General features: G+C 40.0%; 1 protein-coding gene across 1 annotated transcript; it reads left to right on the top strand.

The window, feature by feature from the left end:
- The first annotated feature begins 1,384 nt into the window (after window positions 1–1,384).
- Window positions 1,385–17,342, top strand: cdh26.1 (cadherin 26, tandem duplicate 1). The gene is made up of 19 exons (XM_056422346.1): window positions 1,385–1,411; window positions 3,572–3,631; window positions 3,725–3,817; window positions 3,941–4,096; window positions 5,205–5,349; window positions 5,435–5,604; window positions 5,736–5,864; window positions 5,953–6,138; window positions 6,250–6,503; window positions 7,380–7,525; window positions 7,638–7,868; window positions 7,967–8,188; window positions 8,726–8,850; window positions 8,972–9,046; window positions 12,492–12,617; window positions 12,829–12,903; window positions 14,255–14,287; window positions 14,410–14,484; window positions 15,242–17,342. Exons 1-19 carry the CDS (start codon window positions 1,385–1,387, stop codon window positions 15,461–15,463), a joined length of 2,550 nt encoding a protein of 849 aa, XP_056278321.1. The 3' UTR covers window positions 15,464–17,342.
- The last annotated feature ends 1,005 nt before the right edge of the window (window positions 17,343–18,347 follow it).

The following is an 18,347-nucleotide window of genomic DNA, read 5'->3' as shown; positions in this document are numbered from 1 at the left end:
GGTTAATTAAAATAAAACAAGAATAGAAGTAGGCTGATAGAATAGAGACGATGCAAGAACACTTGAAGACAAGATTCAAGGTGGTGTGATTAATTTTATAGTATAATATAATAAATAATCATAAATACAATTAAATATATAACAACATATCTGCATTGCTTCTGAGCAGCAACAAGAGGGGAGACATTGTGAGTGTTACGTAAGGACAGACATGTCGAGACGTGGAGCGGTAATCATAAGTCAACGTCCTCTTTATTGTGCATTTTCCATTTGTTGAACATACAGAAGATCGACATATGTTCATTTCTTTTGTCCGACATAAAGTGAGTTATAATAATATTAATAACAAGTGATAAAGTGATCAGGTAATAAAGTGCAAACAGTTTACAAGAACAACAAAGAGCATTTAGACAACATATCATTTATGAATCAAGAACTATACTTTTATTTTTATTTTTTTATATCACGTATTTGCAACCCCCCCCCCCCTGCAGGTTGTTATCACAGAGATGATGTTCAGTGAACGTGGAGGCTATAAGTGGTTAAGAAGCGTCAAGTTTAGACCATTTCTTTCTTTGAAAATGTCAGACAGTCACACACACACACACGCACACACACACCTGTTCACAGCCCCATATATAAAGTTGTACACATAAAAAAAAAACAGGTGTTTGTTTTGGTAAGCGATCTCTAAGCTGCTCACCCCACGTGCACCACACTTTCCTGACTGAACAAAGTTTCTTATCTTCTCATTTCCCCCCTAAAGGTTTTTCTTTCATGTCTCTCCTCATAAATATTCTACTATAGGATTTCTAAAAGACTGAGTGAGAGTGACACACACCCTGTTTCATCCCAAACTCAGACGCACAAAAGAACTATACATTTCTTTTCACAGGAGGGTTAATGATTGTCAGAGTGACTTATCCTATACACAATATAACATGTAATTTCAGTCACTACCAAAAACTCGCAGGACTTATGAAATTGTGCTTCCGTTGCATGAGTTGCAGGTCACCCGTAATTAAAACATGGTAACCCGAGCCACGTAGCTGGAGGACTGCACACCTGAGCCAAACCCTTTCGTTTTCTCAGAAGAAGCCATATTGGTTCATATTATCTTTCAAAAAAAGATAATACAATAACATCGAGAGGCTAATATGCAATTCATGAATCACAGCTCCTCCTTGGTTGTCTGCAACACATTCAAATGCAGTAAGGCGCCATTTGACAGATCTCTCAGCGACAAACAGCCCTTTGTTGGCTGCAAAGTCAGCCAACCTGTTGGCTGCAGGCATTGTGGGCGGTCTCCTCTGCACTCCTGTTCAAACTGACTTTGACTTTGTTGGACTATTCCCACGGAGAGTATCGAGCACAGCGGAACGAGATGAGGACCGTTTCCCTGCTTCTTTTGGTAGGTACAGCATTCTCAATTACCTACAATTCTATTAACCCTCCTATTACATCTGGGGTCAATTTGACCCCATTCAATGTTTAACGTCTCTAAAAATATGATTGACATCATTTGTTTTGCTTCATATTTCATGATTTTTCCTAATTTATTGGGGACAACTGGGAAAACATAAAAGGCACATGATGTTATGTTTTCACTGTCCTGTACACAACTTGTACGCATCGGTGTTCTTTGGAGTCAATTTGACCCCAGGCTGTTTTTCACTGTGTAAAACAAATAAGGAATATCAACTTTTTAATTTATTTAAAGGGCTAGTTAGGTAGTCAACAAACAAACCTAAAGTACCTGACACTTAAAGTTGGGAAACAATATAAGTTCTAATAATTTTCTGGAGGTTTCAATTGCTGTGGTCAAAAAGGGTAAAAGATGTTAGTACATTTGAAGGTAAGAGGAGGGTTAAGGCGTCATACTATTTAAACAAGGAAAATGATTTTGTGAACATTGAACGCGAAGAAACAAAAGACATTTTTTTTATTTGTAGATCTTCGTATGTGTACAGATTGTACATTTTTTATTTGGGATTATGGGCTGTACAACATAAACTGAATTGAATTGAATTTGGTTTAAATGTCTGCATGCAAGTATGGACAGATAAAGTCATCGTGTAAAACCAGTTGTGTGTGTCGTATCGAGGCATTACAGCACATGTGTACGTGGTAACACGAGCCTATTCATAGGAATGAAAAGCACACATTGGCGTCTCCACATAGTCTCTAACCCTGTGGGGTTTCAGCTCACTTACTTTGTCTCATCGTGGCTTTACCTGCTTAAGTCTGATAACTGAGAACGTCTTTAACAATATCCTTAATATCCCTAATTACGTGTACAGTAGATTAGTTCACATGGACATGACTAAGCTTAAATTGCTGTCGGTACCTTTGAGGTGGCAGGTGCCACACCTTGTATAGAATGTTTTGTATTATTATTTATTATTTATTAATTATTATCTATTTATTATTCATTATTTACTATTTATTATTTATTATTATTTATTTATTTATTATTATTTTTATTATTTATTATGTATTATTTATTATGTATTATTTATTATTCTTTTAACTTCCGTGGTTGGCATCCGGCCAGATGAGACCTTTGTTGATTATAATTTCTTCCATGTGTCACTCTCTACTCTAAACCGTCTAAAAAGAAGAAAACAAAATTAATAATAATAATAATAATAGAAAATTCAAAATATGCAGGCTCACCTACTAACTTCAGCTTTGACTTTCGACCGGACGCCACAAGAGTTCAACTTTAAGAATTCTGTGAGATGCAGTCGAAAGAATATAACATTTTAAAACGGTCGTGATTCTCACATCGCTGTCAGTAAAAAGATCTTTTACTTTTGTCGAGGCAGTGGTTTCGGAGTTAAAACGCACAGATCTGAAACTACAAAGTCACCGGTTCGTATCCAGGAGGCGTCAGGAGGCGTCCCTAATGACCAAAGGTGCATAATAGAAATTAACAATAAGTGCAGTGACTCACATGTTTTGCTATTGAAGTTTTGATCTATCATTATTTCCCATTATAGCTGCCAATGGGGCCGATCACAACAGACGCAACTCTCAAAAACACGCCGCTAGCAACACCATTGTGTTCCTATGGTACGCCTGTCACAAGCGTTTTTCTCGCGTCTTTTAGGCGCGCATAAAAGTTACAATATTCTCAACTTGAAGCGCGAGGCGCGGAGACGCACAGCTCATCAATGTCCCGCTCAGCCAAGGCAGCCAATCGGATCAAGCAAGGGGCCCAAGGCAGCCAATCGGATCAAGCAAGAGGCGGGCTTTATTACAACTGAAAGCGCTCGTCATCGAGACACAATTTCGCGGAATAGATGGTGGTATTCGCCGAGCTCTGGGAAATTATGGGAGATTGGTTGGCTGAGACAAGCGCAGTTCAGATGATCAGGAAGCTTTACGTTTTTCTCAGAGAGAAGTTTCTCCAGCTTCCCACGACACAGAAATGAAGGATTGGTTCGACATTCGTCATCTCAGGAGCGAAATCCAGAGAAAGAACGGCAGACAGTGAAGCCGCCGATCAGTGGTCAATATAGCGTGAGATGGATTTTTTTTTTTTTACAATCCTTTTTTTCTGTTTCAGGTTGCATTGACAGCCCTGGCAGAGTCTCGCCATGACAACCACCTCGGGCGAGCCAAGCGGGTATACCTGCTCCACGTTTGAACGTCCAAAACACGCCAATTGTTTACATCCAACAGAAAATTGTGTTTGACAAATATATTCATGTTCCAACAGGAGCTTCTGGTGCGTACCAAGAGAAGATGGGTTTTGTCTACAATCGAATTAGTCGAAGAAATTAAAGGGAAGTACCCCATGGAGATTTCAAGGGTGAGGACGTCAGTTTCTTTTGCGAAGGAAATAACAGATCGATGTTATAGCGACAAAGTATCCCGGCTGAGGCGAAAGGGAAGCAAACAGTAACAGCTCCACGCTTTGTGTCTCTGATCCCAGATGCACAATGACAAGCAGAACGATGTGGGCCACTTGTACCGTATAAGTGGGATGGGCGTGGACAAGGAGCCAAAAGGAGTGTTCTCCATCGACGAGCACACCGGAGTCCTCTCTGCCCACAAGTCCGTGGACAGAGAGGCATACGACCTCTTCCATGTGAGCGGCCAATCCCGATGATGACTAATACATGTTTTAACACCTTTTGCCAATCCATAATACACTTTTTGCTCATCCCTATGATGGTTAGTACATATTTTAACACTTTTTGCTCATCCCTAAGATGATTAATACCTTTTATAATAATGTTTGACAATCAAATACACTGGTTCCAACACACCTATGATAATTATTACTTTTTAAACTATTTATTCAATCCATATGATGCGTAATACATGTTTTTAACACTTTTTGCCAATCCATATGATGATTAATACCTTTTCTCGAAATTGTGTCCAATCCCTATGATGATATACATATTTAACACCTTTTGCCAAACCAAATGTTGATTAATACCTTTTATAACCATTTATCCAATTCCTATGATGATTAATACATATTTTAACACTTTTTGCTCATACCTATGATGATGAATACCTTTTTAAACTATTTGTGCGAAACCATTTGATGATTAATACCTTTTCTAGACATTTTGTCCAATCCCTATGATGATATACATATTTAACACCTTTTGCCAAACCAAATGTTGCTTAATACCTTTTATAACCATTTATCCAATTCCTATGATGATTAATACATATTTTAACACTTTTTGCTCATCCCTATGATGGTTAGTACACATTTTAACACTTGTTGCTCATCCCTATGATGATGAATACCTTTTTAAACTATTTGTGCTAAACCATTTGATGATTAATACCTTTTCTAGACATTTTGTCCAATCCCTATGATGATATACATATTTAACACCTTTTGCCAAACCAAATGTTGATTAATACCTTTTATAACCATTTATCCAATACCTATGATGATTAATACATATTTTAACACTTTTTGCTCATCCCTATGATGGTTAGTACATATTTTAACACTTGTTGCTCATCCCTATGATGATAAATACCTTTTCTAATAATGTTTGCCAATCAAATACACTGGTTCCAACACACCTATGATAATTATTACCTTTTCTAGCCATTTATCCAATCCACATGATGATTAATACATTTTTTAACAATGTTTGCCAAACCATATGATGATTTATACCTTTTTCAACCAGTCAACATGGTTTTCACACGTGTACCAACAGATCCACTTTGACATCTTGAACAAAGAAACGGGCCTAGAAATGGACAACCAACTATCTTTCAATATAGAAGTGAAGGACATCAATGACAACGCACCATCATTCGTTCACGGATTGACAGCCGACGTGCCAGAAAATACGCCGGAGGGTGAGCGGCACAAAGCGACTCGTCGAGCGCGCATCATATCTTCCTCATGCCCATTCACTCTTGTTTGCTCCCTGACTTCCTGAAGGCACCCCGCTGCTACAGCTGAGCATGACGGACAGAGATAAGAGGAACACAAACAACTCTCTGATCACCGTCAGTATCGTGTCACAGGACCCGCCGGAGCCCAAGATATATGTGAAGAAGATGAATAACATCATGGCCCAGCTCAACTTCAAAGGATGCTTTGACTACGATGTGGGACTTTACTCTGCCACCACACACACACACACACACACACACACACACACACACACACACACACACACACACACACACACAACAACAATTTGTTTATCTAAAATATCCCCTTTTGCAATATGTTTCAGAAAGTAAAGAAGTATACAGTCGTTGTTGAAGCAAGAGATCACGGGACGCCGGTCCTCTCCTCCACTGCCGTGGCTACCATCAACATTCTTGACAGAAACAATCACCTGCCGACGTTCAGGGCCAAAGAAGTAAAAACATTTTTAGTTTTTTTTAAATTATGAGCATTATTGAAGTAGATGTTTCATGTTAAAAGCTAAAACTGTTCTCCCTGTCCAGTACCACGGCGAGGTGTTAGAGTCAGTCACCAAGGAGAATCTTTTGAGGATCGCGGTGGACGACAAAGACACTCCCAACACCCCCGGCTGGCTCGCAGAATACTTCTTCGTGGAAGGGAACGAGGGAAGAAACTACAAAATTGAAACCGACCCTGTGACCAATGAGGGGATTCTGAGTGTCATCAAGGTAATCCCGTCTCCTTCGTAACCGCGGGCAACGCTTACAATACCACCACCACCAAAAAAACAACAACAACAAAACAAGCAGCGCGCTCTTAATCTATATGTTTGTTTTCAGGGCAAGGACTTTGAGAAGTCCAAGCGCCACAGCCTGGTGGTCGGAGTGAAGAACGTGGAGGCCTTGTTCTTTTGCGCCGGCACTCCTCCGTCACCGGATGTAGTCAACATCACGATAAACGTGATCGATGTCAACGACCCGCCTGCCTATGAGAAAGCTTTGTATGACGTGTTCCGCGTAGAAGAGGAGGATCCGGGAATGGAGCTGCTGACGCCGAAGGTCATCGACCCCGACTCTGACGTATACCATATCAGGTTGGTGTCCAATGCCGAACCGTTTTCTTTTTTTTCAATTTCGTGCTCACATTATTTATTTATTTATTTTTACCTGGGATGTGTGATCATATTTTTGATCGATTTTTTAGAAACTACCGCAAACATATATCTTTGGCATTTCTACACTGACAGTTTAACATCGGAAAAAACAGACTTCATAACCCAATATTATTAGATTATATTATCTTAGATATTCCTTTATTATTCCCACAGTGGGTAGGCTACATTTCAGGATCGCAGCAGCGGGTGCACATTAGAGCATTAATAAGAAATAAAACACAAAACACAATAAAAATATTAAATACTGCTATTAATACTAAAATACTATTTATACAGAGAAAAATAAATTATATACACAAGGTAGTGACCAAAGGGAATTTCCAGCATGTTAAAGTGTCCAGGAAAATAAAGTGCTGAGGTCAGCAATAATAACCTGCTGACTGATTCATCGGTCGGGGTCTAATTACGAATGTTAACGTCAGATTTTTTCGAACGAACACAAATGACCCGTCACGCGCAGCAGAAATTACTTTTTGATCTGGTTTCCCGCAGCTGCAATGTGATGCTCTAACATTATTTATTCCCCCTTTTGATATGATATGAAATGATATGATATGATATATACCTTTATTAGTCCCACAGTGGGGAAATTTCAAAAATCACAGCAGCGGTGCACATCAGAGCATTAATAAAAATAATTATAAAACACAAAACTAAATACAAAAAAACTAAAAACTAAATACTAATACTCATACTAAATATACAAGGGGAAAACCATGTAAAGTGCTGAGTAAAGTGTTGAGTTTGCCAGGATCTCCAGCAATCTACTGCATCTACTTTTCCTCCCGTGGCCAGGCATGAGCTGGTAGAAGATCCGGCCGGCTGGATATCCATAAATGAGAAAACGGGAACGATCAAAACGATTAAGAAGATGGACAGAGAATCATCGTTTGTCGACGAGAAGAGCGTGTACAAGATCATCATCAGAGCCACAGATAATGGTACGCAGGAGCAATCCTGTTCATTCTCATCACACACAAGCTGGACAACGTGATCCCAAGTGCTGAGATTAACGAAGCGGGGGGTTGTGTTTGCCTTTGCCGTGGCTTCCAGGTAAACCTCCGGCCCAATGCACATGCACTGTTCTGATCCACCTGAGGGATATCAATGACAACTCTCCAAGGCTGGTCAACAACAGCATGGTTATGTGCGGGAACAAGGAAAACAAGGTCGTTGTGCGCGCCACGGACGCAGACGTCAACCCTTTCACCGGGCCCTTCACTTTCCTGCTGGGGAGTGATGATAAAGATCTGGCGAAGCGATGGAAACTACAGCCTTCCTACGGTCAGCACTTATCTTTAACCAAATGTCATAAAAAAAAAACCCGAAAGGCGCTGAAATGGAAGTGACACTAGACGCCTCTCTTTGCATCTTTCCACCAGGTGAGGAAGGTGGGCTCATTAGCCAGATGACACTTCCTTTCGGTAACTACTCGGTGCCGCTGCACATTCAGGACCAGCAGAACGTGGCGGGGCTCAACACCATGAAGGTGGTGGTGTGCGACTGCGGAGAGGGAGACGCCTGCATTCCCAAAGAGCCGGCCTCGACCGGCTTGGGGCCGGCGGGCATCGGACTGATCTTTCTGGGCCTCCTCTTATTTCTACGTGAGTTTGGTAACCAGCGGCAACATCGACAAAAACAATGAAGTTCATCCTCGAATTGGCTTCTTTTGCCATGATAGTCATAATAGTCATTGACAGATATAGTTAAAAAAGAAGAAGAAGGGTAGACAGTGAGGGAATGACACGACTGTCACCGACCAATAGATGGGTGGGGATTCAAGCTTTTGTTTTAAAAAAACACGACAAGAAAAAATATAAACATCATTTTTATTTTTATTTTACCTTGTTGTGAAACGAGGTGTGTGGATCTGAGTTGGCGTGCAGGCGTTGTAAACAAGTCAAAACTTAATTCTTGCGTCAATGTGAATGGAACAACCCTCGGGAATATGAACCCATCTTTTTTTAAGCGGTTCCTTGTTATATCAGGGGGGGGGGGGCAAGGCTCTCTTTTTCAGGAATGCCCAGAACACAATCAAACATGTAACACGTTCATACCTCGAGAGTTAGACAGCTGTAGGCCTACGTACACGTTCATTTTTATTTTTTATGATCTGTCATTTTTTTAATGTGTGTCTTCAGTGCTGATCCTCATCTTCAAGTGTCAGTGTAGCGGGAAGGATTTCCATAAGATTCCCACGGGGCAGGATGAGGGCAACCAGACCCTGATCCGCTACAACCAAGAAGGAGGGGGGTCCCCGTGCATGGTGGGTTGTACACAACCGCGACAATATGCTACTAAACCAGTCACACCAGGGTTGTTTTCTCTTCTTTTTTTTGCAATCTGTTTATTCCCTCTTTCTTTCTCTCTCTCTCTCTCCTCTGCAGAGTGAGCCCACTCTGCTCATGACGCCTACAAAAACCATGAATGTGACGGATGGCCTGAAAATGGGCACCATGCAGGTATTTCTCCTCCTCCTCCTCCTCCTCATCCCTTAACCTGCCATTCCCTTTATTGTTGACCTTTTCGCACCGCTCAGGCGTGTCAGTGTGGGCACAAATTTCAGGGCGTGTCCAAAAGCCAGAGTCTTAAAGGACTCGGGAGATAAACGGTTTGTGGTTTGAAGAATGCAGCCCCTAATCCCGCTGCAATGTTATAGATACCCACCATTGCTAAATTAATTTAATTAATTTAAAAAAAAAAGCTGTGAGAAGAATGCATCTGTAAAAAATCCAAAAAAAGAGGCCCGAAAGCTGAGCGAAAATGGCGAAAAACTAACTCCAGATTCACCATGACATCTTAAAAGAGACATCATTTACAATCTAGATAATGCTGAAAGTGCTTTACCCCTTTTCTCTGACATCATTAACAAAAACATTAATAATGCACTTTTATTTGCCACTGTTGATAGGCTGACTAAACCCCCGGCACCAATAGCCCCTGAACTCCTATCCACTGATAAATGCAATGAGTTCGCTTTTTAGGGATAAAATTCTAAACATCAGACAAGCCATAAATATTTCCATGTTAAACAAAAATGATATCACCTCTACAGTCACACAAAAGTAGTTTAATAAACATGACACAGTTTAACGAAATGACTACAAAAAAACTGGGAAAAACTGCAAACTTCTTAAGCTATCTACCTGTTGTCTTGATCCTCTGCCAAGCTTACTAGGTTTTTTTTGCTTAGCAACAGACTTACTGCAAATAGTTAACAGCTCTCTCCAATCTGGCATTTTCCAAAGGCTTTGAAAACAGCAGTTATTAAGCCTCTACTAAAGAAATGTAACCTAACGCTACTGTACTTAGCAACTACAGACCTATATCAAATCTACCCTTTATAAGTAAAATAATAGAAAAGGTTGTCTATCAGCAACTTAGCAACTTTTAACCTCAAATGGTATCTTAGACAAATACCAATCGATTTCGACCCCATCACAGCACTGAAACTGCTCTCACTAAGGTTCTAAATGATATTCGCATAAACACTGATTCTGGCAAAATTTCTATCCTAGTGTTATTGGATCTTAGCGCTGCATTTGATACTGTCGACCATTCAATACTTCTAGACAGACTAAAAACTGGGTTGGACTCTCTGGTGCGGTCCTAGACTGGTTCAAGTCCTACCTACAAGACAGGGACTATTTTGTCTCCATTGGCAACTATGTATCTGAGCGACTAATGACGCGGTGGAGTTCCACAAGGTTCAATCCTTGGGCCTCTTCTATTCAACCTCTATACTCCCCTTTAGCAGAATTATGCAAAATAACAAATCGCTTACCATAATTATGCGGACGACACTCAACTATACATAGCTCTCTCACCAAGTGACTATGTCCTCCCATAGACTTACTGCGTCAGTGCACAGACCAAATCAATGATTGGATGTGCCAAAATTTCCTCCAACTAAATGAAAATAAAACCGAGATAATTGTGTTTGGTGCTAAAGAAGAAAGGCTGAAAGTTTGTGCTCATCTGGACTCCCTTTCTTTAAAGTCGAAAAATCAAGTCAAAAATGTAGGTGTTATAATTGATTCGGATCTGAATTTTAATACCCACATCAAATCAATAACAAAATCAGCCTATTACCATCTAAAAATAGCAAGAATTAGAGGATTTATGTCCAAACAAGATTTAGAAAAACTAATTCACGCCTTCATCTCCAGTAGGTTAGACTATTGTAATAGTCTTTTTTCAGGTCTCCCAAAAGCACTTCGACAGCTACAACTTATTCAGAATGCCTGCCAGAGTCCTAACAAAGACTAAGAAAGTTGAACACATTACACCAATTCTCAGGTCTCTGCATTGGCTACCAGTCCAGAGAATCGACTTCACGAGAATCTCGACTTAAAATACTGCTGCTCGTTTATAAATCTCTAAATGGTGTAGGTCCAAAATATATCTCTGATTTGCTTCCACCTTATGAACCCTCTAGGCCTCTTAGGTCATCTGGGGCGGTCTGCTAACTGTTCCCAGAGTTAAAACAAAACATGGTGAAGCAGCATTCAGTTATTATGCCACACACAGTTGGAACAAACTTCCGGAAGAGCTTAGATCTGCACCAACTCTTACTACTTTCAAAAACAGGCTAAAAACGTTTATGTTCTCCATTGCCTTAAATTGAATCTTGTATTAATCCTGAAATAATAAGACAACGACAGAAGGAATGATTCTTTGCACTTAGATTTTTATCTTTATTTTTTCTTTTATTAATCTTCTTTTATGCTTTTATGCCTTTTTAAATTGTTTCTTTGATGCACTTTGTATTCCTCTTTTTTATTTCTTATTCTTGATCTATTTTTTTGTAAAGCACTTTGAATTGCATTCATGTATGAAATGTGCTATATAAATAAACTTGCCTTGCCTTGCCTTGCCTTGCCTTGCAAGGAGTCTGACTGCTTTTCTAGACATTTTGTCCAATCCCTATGATGATATACATATTTAACACCTTTTGCCAAACCAAATGTTGATTAATACCGTTTATAACCATTTATCCAATTCCTATGATGATTACCTTCGCATTGAAAATGCCGGAAGGTTATGTTTTGATCGCTGTGTATTTATTTATTTATTTGTATGCGTGTTATTCGCAAAACTCAAAAAGTATTGAACCGAATCGCATGAAATTTGGTGGGATGATTGTTTATTATCCGGGGACCAGTTGATTAGATTTTGGGATCGATCGGGTCAAAGGTCAAGGTCAAGGGTCATGAACAGGTCAAAATCTTTCGCAGAACTCAAAAAGTATTGAACCGAATCGCATGAAATTTGGTGGGATGATTGTTTATTATCCGGGGACCAGTTGATTAGATTTTGGGATCGATCGGGTCAAAGGCCTGAAAATGGGCACCATGCAGGTATTTCTCCTCCTCCTCCTCCTCCTCCTCATCCCTTAACCTGCCATTCCCTTTATTGTTGACCTTTTCGCACCGCTCAGGCGTGTCAGTCTGACTGCTATAATCCAGTCACTTTTACACTTTTTTTTTGCGTGTCTGTTGAACTGAAGTGAAGTAGAGAGACACAGGTATGTAAAACATTGCAGTGTTTGTGCAGCGTTGTGCAACACATAGCTCAGGGGTTTACCTCAAGTATCACCACAGGATACAGGGAAGACTCCCTCGTCGTTAACCTGCAAAGTATCGTTCAAGTTTTGAACAGGATGTCAAGTTTGAGTTGTTGCCAACAGACGGATGTGTGGGAGGAGTCGACTGAACTTATTGTCTTGATGAAACCTCCGCGGTAATCACATTCTGTATGTGATCCACGAACCTACCTGAACCTGCGTTTCCCTCGGCAAACACTCGAAGCAATGCATGTGTTGAATACCGTTTATTTAAAAAAAAAAAAACTAGAATGCCATGTTTACTTTGGTTGCTTTCATATATTTTTGCGTTGCTCAACTAGTCCCAGATGTCCCAGATGCCCCAGATGACCCAGATGTCCCAGATGCCCCAGATGACCCAGATGTCCCAGATGACCCAGATGTCTTCGGGGATGACCCGGGACATGGATATGTACACCAGCAACACGGTGAGCAGCGTAGGCCCTTTAAAAAAAGAAGAAGAAGAAAGTCTCCCCATTTGTGCGTTTGTGATTCTACGAGACTAATAATCACGACAACGACGGACGTCACGTTCACAGCAGCCGGCTGGACTTGTTTGAAGGAGGACTTCCGAACAATAAGGTGGCTTAGCGTGACGGGTGCGGACATTAACGACCTCGCTGTGTATGTCCTCGACAGATGAACTCCAACATGAACTTGCAGGCCTCGCAGCGCCAAAGAGACTCCATGAGGAGCCAAGGAGGGCAGAGCATGGTGAGTGACAGCAGCTGCGATGACGCACACCCTCCTTACGGCCACAAGGGGGCGCCACAGTAAACGCTTGACGCAAGCAGGAGGCCTTTTCTTCAGGTCGCGTCGGTTTGCATGTTTATGAAGACGTGTGTCTAAATTACGCAATCAAAAAGAGAGCACACTTCTCATTTCTCACACGCGTCTAATAATTGTCTTTATGTGTAAATCCACCAGTCAAAAACGCTATCATGGACACACACGTACACACACGAACACACACGTATACACACTTACACGTGTATACACATGTATACACAGTTACACATGTATATGCACGTATACACACTTACACAATGATATACACATATACACACTTACACATGTATATGCACGGATACACACTTACACACGTATACACACTTACACACTGACACAATGATACACACATATACACACTTACACATGTATATGCACGGATACACACTTACGCACAAATACACACTTACACACTTACACAATGATACACACATATACACACTTACACATGTATATGCACGGATACACACTTACACACGTATACACACGAATACACACATATACACACTTACACACGTATACACACTTACACGTATACACACGTATACACACTTACACACGTATACACACGTATACACACATATACACACGTATACACACTTACACACGTATACACACTTACACACGAATACACACTTACACACGAATATACACACTTACACACGTATACACACGTATACACACTTACACACGTATACACACGTATACACACTTACACGTATACACACTTACACACGTATACACACGTATACACACTTACACACGTATACACACGTATACACACGTATACACACTTACACACGTATACACACGTATACACACTTACACACGTATACACGTATACACACTTACACACGTATACACACGTGTACACACTTACACACTTACACACGTATACACACTTACACACGTATACACACGTATACACACTTACACACGTATACACATATACACACTTACACACGTATACACACTTACACACGTATACACGTATACACACTTACACAATGATACACACATATACACACTTACACGCAAATACACACTTACACACGTATACACACGTATACAGACGTTCGTGATTGGCGGTTCTGTTTCATTTGATTGCGTAACTTTGAGACGTTGTTCTCTCCGACTCGCTGATATGAATGAGGTGAATCCTACAGCAGGTTAAAACATCTTCTTTTTGCTTCCTGCTTTTTATTTTTATTTATTGATTTTATCCACACATCCTTTGTGTGTAAGTGACTAAATCGATGTACTTCCTTCTTTTCAGTCCTGGAACTCCAACAGGATGAACTCCTATCAGGTAACGAGTGTTCCTGAGTGAACTACTGCCCCGTAAACACGACTTTAATTAAGAAGTAAGGAGCTAGTACATGTACATGATTGCTTAGCCCGTAACATCCTCCTCTCTCTCTCTCTCTACAGGGAGGCTCCTCCTCGAGAGACAACCGCTGGGGGGGCATGCTGTCAGATCAATACATTTCAGACCACATCGACCAGGTAAGAGGCTTGAGACACCGCAGTGAGACCAGCACACTGCGTCTGTTTGTGTGAATGAGAGGCCGCTTGAAGCACTTTGCATCCTTTTAGTATTCGCAAAAAAGAGAATTTTTTCGATCCGATTTTTTGCTCATCAGCCAACGACATGCAGTTTGTAATATGGATGAAAACGAAATTACTATTAAGTGTTTTTGAATCTGCTTCAAGCTATGAAATATGTAGTGAGTCCACTTCATCTGGTCTCAATGTATTAAAGTAAACGGGTCCATAAGCAGAGATGATTGGCTTTTTCTATAAAGTTATATTTGATGGAAGTCATCCACCGGTGCCGCCGGGTCAGATTCACCAAACCCCAGCAGGGGGCCTCGGTGGGACCGGAACCAGAACCAGGACTGTGCGAGGGGAAAGACCGTCAGACCCCATGCTGCAGTTAGATTAGGGTTTTCCCCCCCTTTTTCTTTTTACAATTTTTACAATTTTTACAATTTTTATTTAAATTTATTTAACCAGGAAAAGCTTCATTGAGATTTACAATCTCCTTTAAAGAGAGTCCTGGCCAAGGCAGCAGTAGCACGTTACACAAAGTGTCAGACATACAACATAAGACAGTGACAGACGATAACAAAATAAAAAAATATGTTTTATATCGCCATATGAGTAAAACCAAAACTAAGATCAAATGTCACTTCATGAGTGATTTTTTAAAAACGGAAATGACTGAAAAATCTTTTTTCTTCTCTTTCCTCAATCCCCACAGAGAATGGACGAGATTGACGGGAACCTTGAATCCCGGCCGACGTACCAGCCCCACCAGTACGCCTACGAGGGAGAGGGCAGCAGTTGCCAGTCGTTGGATCAGCTGTCACTCAGCAACATGGGCGATGATTTGGTGTTCCTGAATGATTTGGGGCCAAATTTCAAAACCTTGGCAGACGTCTGTCAACAGAAAATAAATGGAGGGAAAAACACAGAGTTTTAATAAAAGGTCACTGCTGGACTGGCGATTTTTTTTTGCATATGAAGAAAGTTGCTCTTCGCTTGGAGTTTTAGAAACCGGGATTAAGGACCGATCTGACTGGATCTTTGGAGAAAAGACGTACCGCACAGCGCTCCGATGTTTGACTTGTGCACTTCAGACTTGAATACCTGACGTATTTCTGAGTCAGGGGCTAGCAGCCATCCGTGAAACGAGGATTATGTTTTATTTTGCCTGCTTGGAAATGTAATTATTGCACTGAACAAACTGTCATGCTGTGGTGGTTTTTGAAATGTTGGGCTTTTGACAGCAACTGGGTGTGCTTGCATGCAGGGATGGATTAACCAACGGGCCTACCGGGCCCAGGCCCAGGGGCCCATGAGCTCAGGGGGCCCCTGGGCCTGAGCCTCCGCGCGTGACGTCGCTGTTATTAACATTGTATTGATATGAATATGATGATATGACACGATGCGCCGTAGCCGGTATATGCTAGGCTTAAGTCATTCATGTCAGTAACAAGGCCCCAATAGTCCTACTGAGGGATGGATTACCGAACGAGCCTACCGGCACCAGGGGCCCCTGAGCTCAGGGAGCCCCTAACCGAGAGCCTTTGCGTGAAGTCTCTGTTATTAACTTTGTATTGATATGATGATATGACACGATGCGCCGTATGCGGTATATGCTAGGCTTAAGTCATTCATGTCAGTAACAGGGCCCCAATAGTCCGATTGAGAAACTAAAGAATAGCCTAAACATTCACTTTGAAGATGTCACAAGAAAGAAACCATCATGATACCTTTCAAGTGAGTGTTTATCCCCTCAGTTTATCTATAGGACTTTAGAGGGGCTGAGTACTCCATGCAATATATGGGCCCTTCAACTCTGTAGGGAGAAATCCAAAAAGCAAGTGCAAAACAATAGCATTAGAGCTCTTTCTAAGCACCCCCACCCCCCACACACACAAATGCGCTGTTTATGTATTTCTGTAAAGTTGTTCTTCATGAAAGTTTATTCGTTTAATTCATATAACCGAAGTCCCTGCTATCATATAATTCGCGTAATGTTGTCTGCTCAGCTCCGGTATTTTTTAAAAACATTTATTTTTATTTTATTTTATTTGTAATTATTATTTTTTTTTTTACAGGCGGGGGGGGGGGGGGGGGGGGCGCCTTGACACGTCCAGGCCCAGGGGCCCGTGGTTTCTTAATCCGTCCATGCTTGCATGTTGTTTTACTTCGCTGAGTGATTGAAGGCTTGATTGATGGCACATGACAGTCCTGTAGGTCGAAACGCGGCAGTATTTTTTAAAATATTTGTATGTTAATCTGTGGAAACTTGACTAATACATAGTGTATAAGATGTTAGCCTGACAAAGAGAACCCTTCTGTTGATCCGGACCAGTGGGAATAAGTTGCAACCAGTCCGTATTTGTAAAAACGTTTGCCTTTGCCCACACTAAAGGATGTGCTGGTAGCAACCTTTTACTTTTTATGATTGAACAAAAATTATAATAAAAATATACCAGAACAAACATACCGTTTCAATAGTTAGAACCCATGTTTGGGAGTAGTGAACACATTAAACTAGTAGTTTTACAATTTTTTTGCAGTAGCTTGCTGGTAACACAACTATATTCACATGTGCATTTAGTGATTTAAGTTAATTGACTTTTTCTTAGTCTTGTAAATGAACTACTAAAACTACAACAAAATCCCATGAATGGAATGTGTTTTTTTATTTTATTTTTATGTTACTGTTGCTTCTCTACTGTCAAGTCAACGCAGAAGTGCCTTGAACTTGCATTCTCTCCACTGACCACCAGGGGGAGACATTGTGTCAAACAAATGCAAGGTATGCTAAATTAAGTGGTATTTTTGTGTGATTTTTGTGTTTTTTTATTTTGTCATGGCACATGTAGATTTAATCAACCAAACGACATTTAGAATACGACTAACATTACTTGTGTTGATTAATCTTGTACAGCTGCACGCTCGGTGCAGAGCAGGATACATTTCAGCATAAATTTCATACGGTTCCTCGAAAAGGTTTTAGTGTTGAGCAGGTTGTTTTTTCTCTAAATGGCGGCTGTATGGCTGCTAAAAAACATAATAATAATACGTTAAAATCTTGGAAGTTACCTGTAAATGCCCTTCAGTCTTTCAACGGAAGCGGCAGAACTTGTTTTTTGATTAATGTACATGCCTGTGCTCAATAGAGATGACAGATGTATCTAAGGTGTGGCATCGAGAGTCGTAAAAATATAACAGTCTGACCTAATTTGACTTGCTCACATAACTCAGTAACAAAGTTACATACATATATATTTCGTAAATATATATATATTTTTATATGTATAAATATATTTTATATGTATACATATATATATAATATATATACATATTTTATATATACGATTATTTTATATACATATATATATATTTTATATATATAAATATATGTTATATATCTAAAAATATATTTTATATATACGTATATATATATATATTATATATATAAATATATTATACAGTATATATATACTGTATATGTTATATATACATATTATATATATAGTATATTAACATATATACATATAAACATATTTATTTTACATATAAATATATGTTGTATATACTGTATATATATATATGAATATATTTTATAGATATATATGTTTATTCCTGCATTAATGGTGGACATTTTAACAAGGGGGTCTATGGAGATGGACTTGCTTTAGAAACACTTCAAGAACACTTCCACTCCATCTTTATTTTTCAGCCTCTTTTAGCTGGAACATGTACAGTTAACAATACAAGCAGAATACTTAGAGTTCTGCGGTTGTGAAAAGTAATCAGTAAGATCAAAATATGAGTCACATCTCACCCTC

This window comes from Pseudoliparis swirei, chromosome 9 (genome assembly GCF_029220125.1).
Source record: "Pseudoliparis swirei isolate HS2019 ecotype Mariana Trench chromosome 9, NWPU_hadal_v1, whole genome shotgun sequence".
NCBI classification, from domain to species: domain Eukaryota; kingdom Metazoa; phylum Chordata; class Actinopteri; order Perciformes; family Liparidae; genus Pseudoliparis; species Pseudoliparis swirei.
This window is presented reverse-complemented; position numbering and strand designations above follow the sequence as displayed.

Excerpts from the sequence above, each read along its gene's own strand:
- cdh26.1 (XM_056422346.1), top strand. The coding sequence starts at position 1,385 with ATGAGGACCGTTTCCCTGCTTCTTTTG. Across the intron at positions 3,818-3,940 it reads ACCCCATGGAGATTTCAAGG|ATGCACAATGACAAGCAGAA; the intron begins GTGAGGACGTCA and ends CTCTGATCCCAG. Across the intron at positions 7,869-7,966 it reads GAAACTACAGCCTTCCTACG|GTGAGGAAGGTGGGCTCATT; the intron begins GTCAGCACTTAT and ends TCTTTCCACCAG.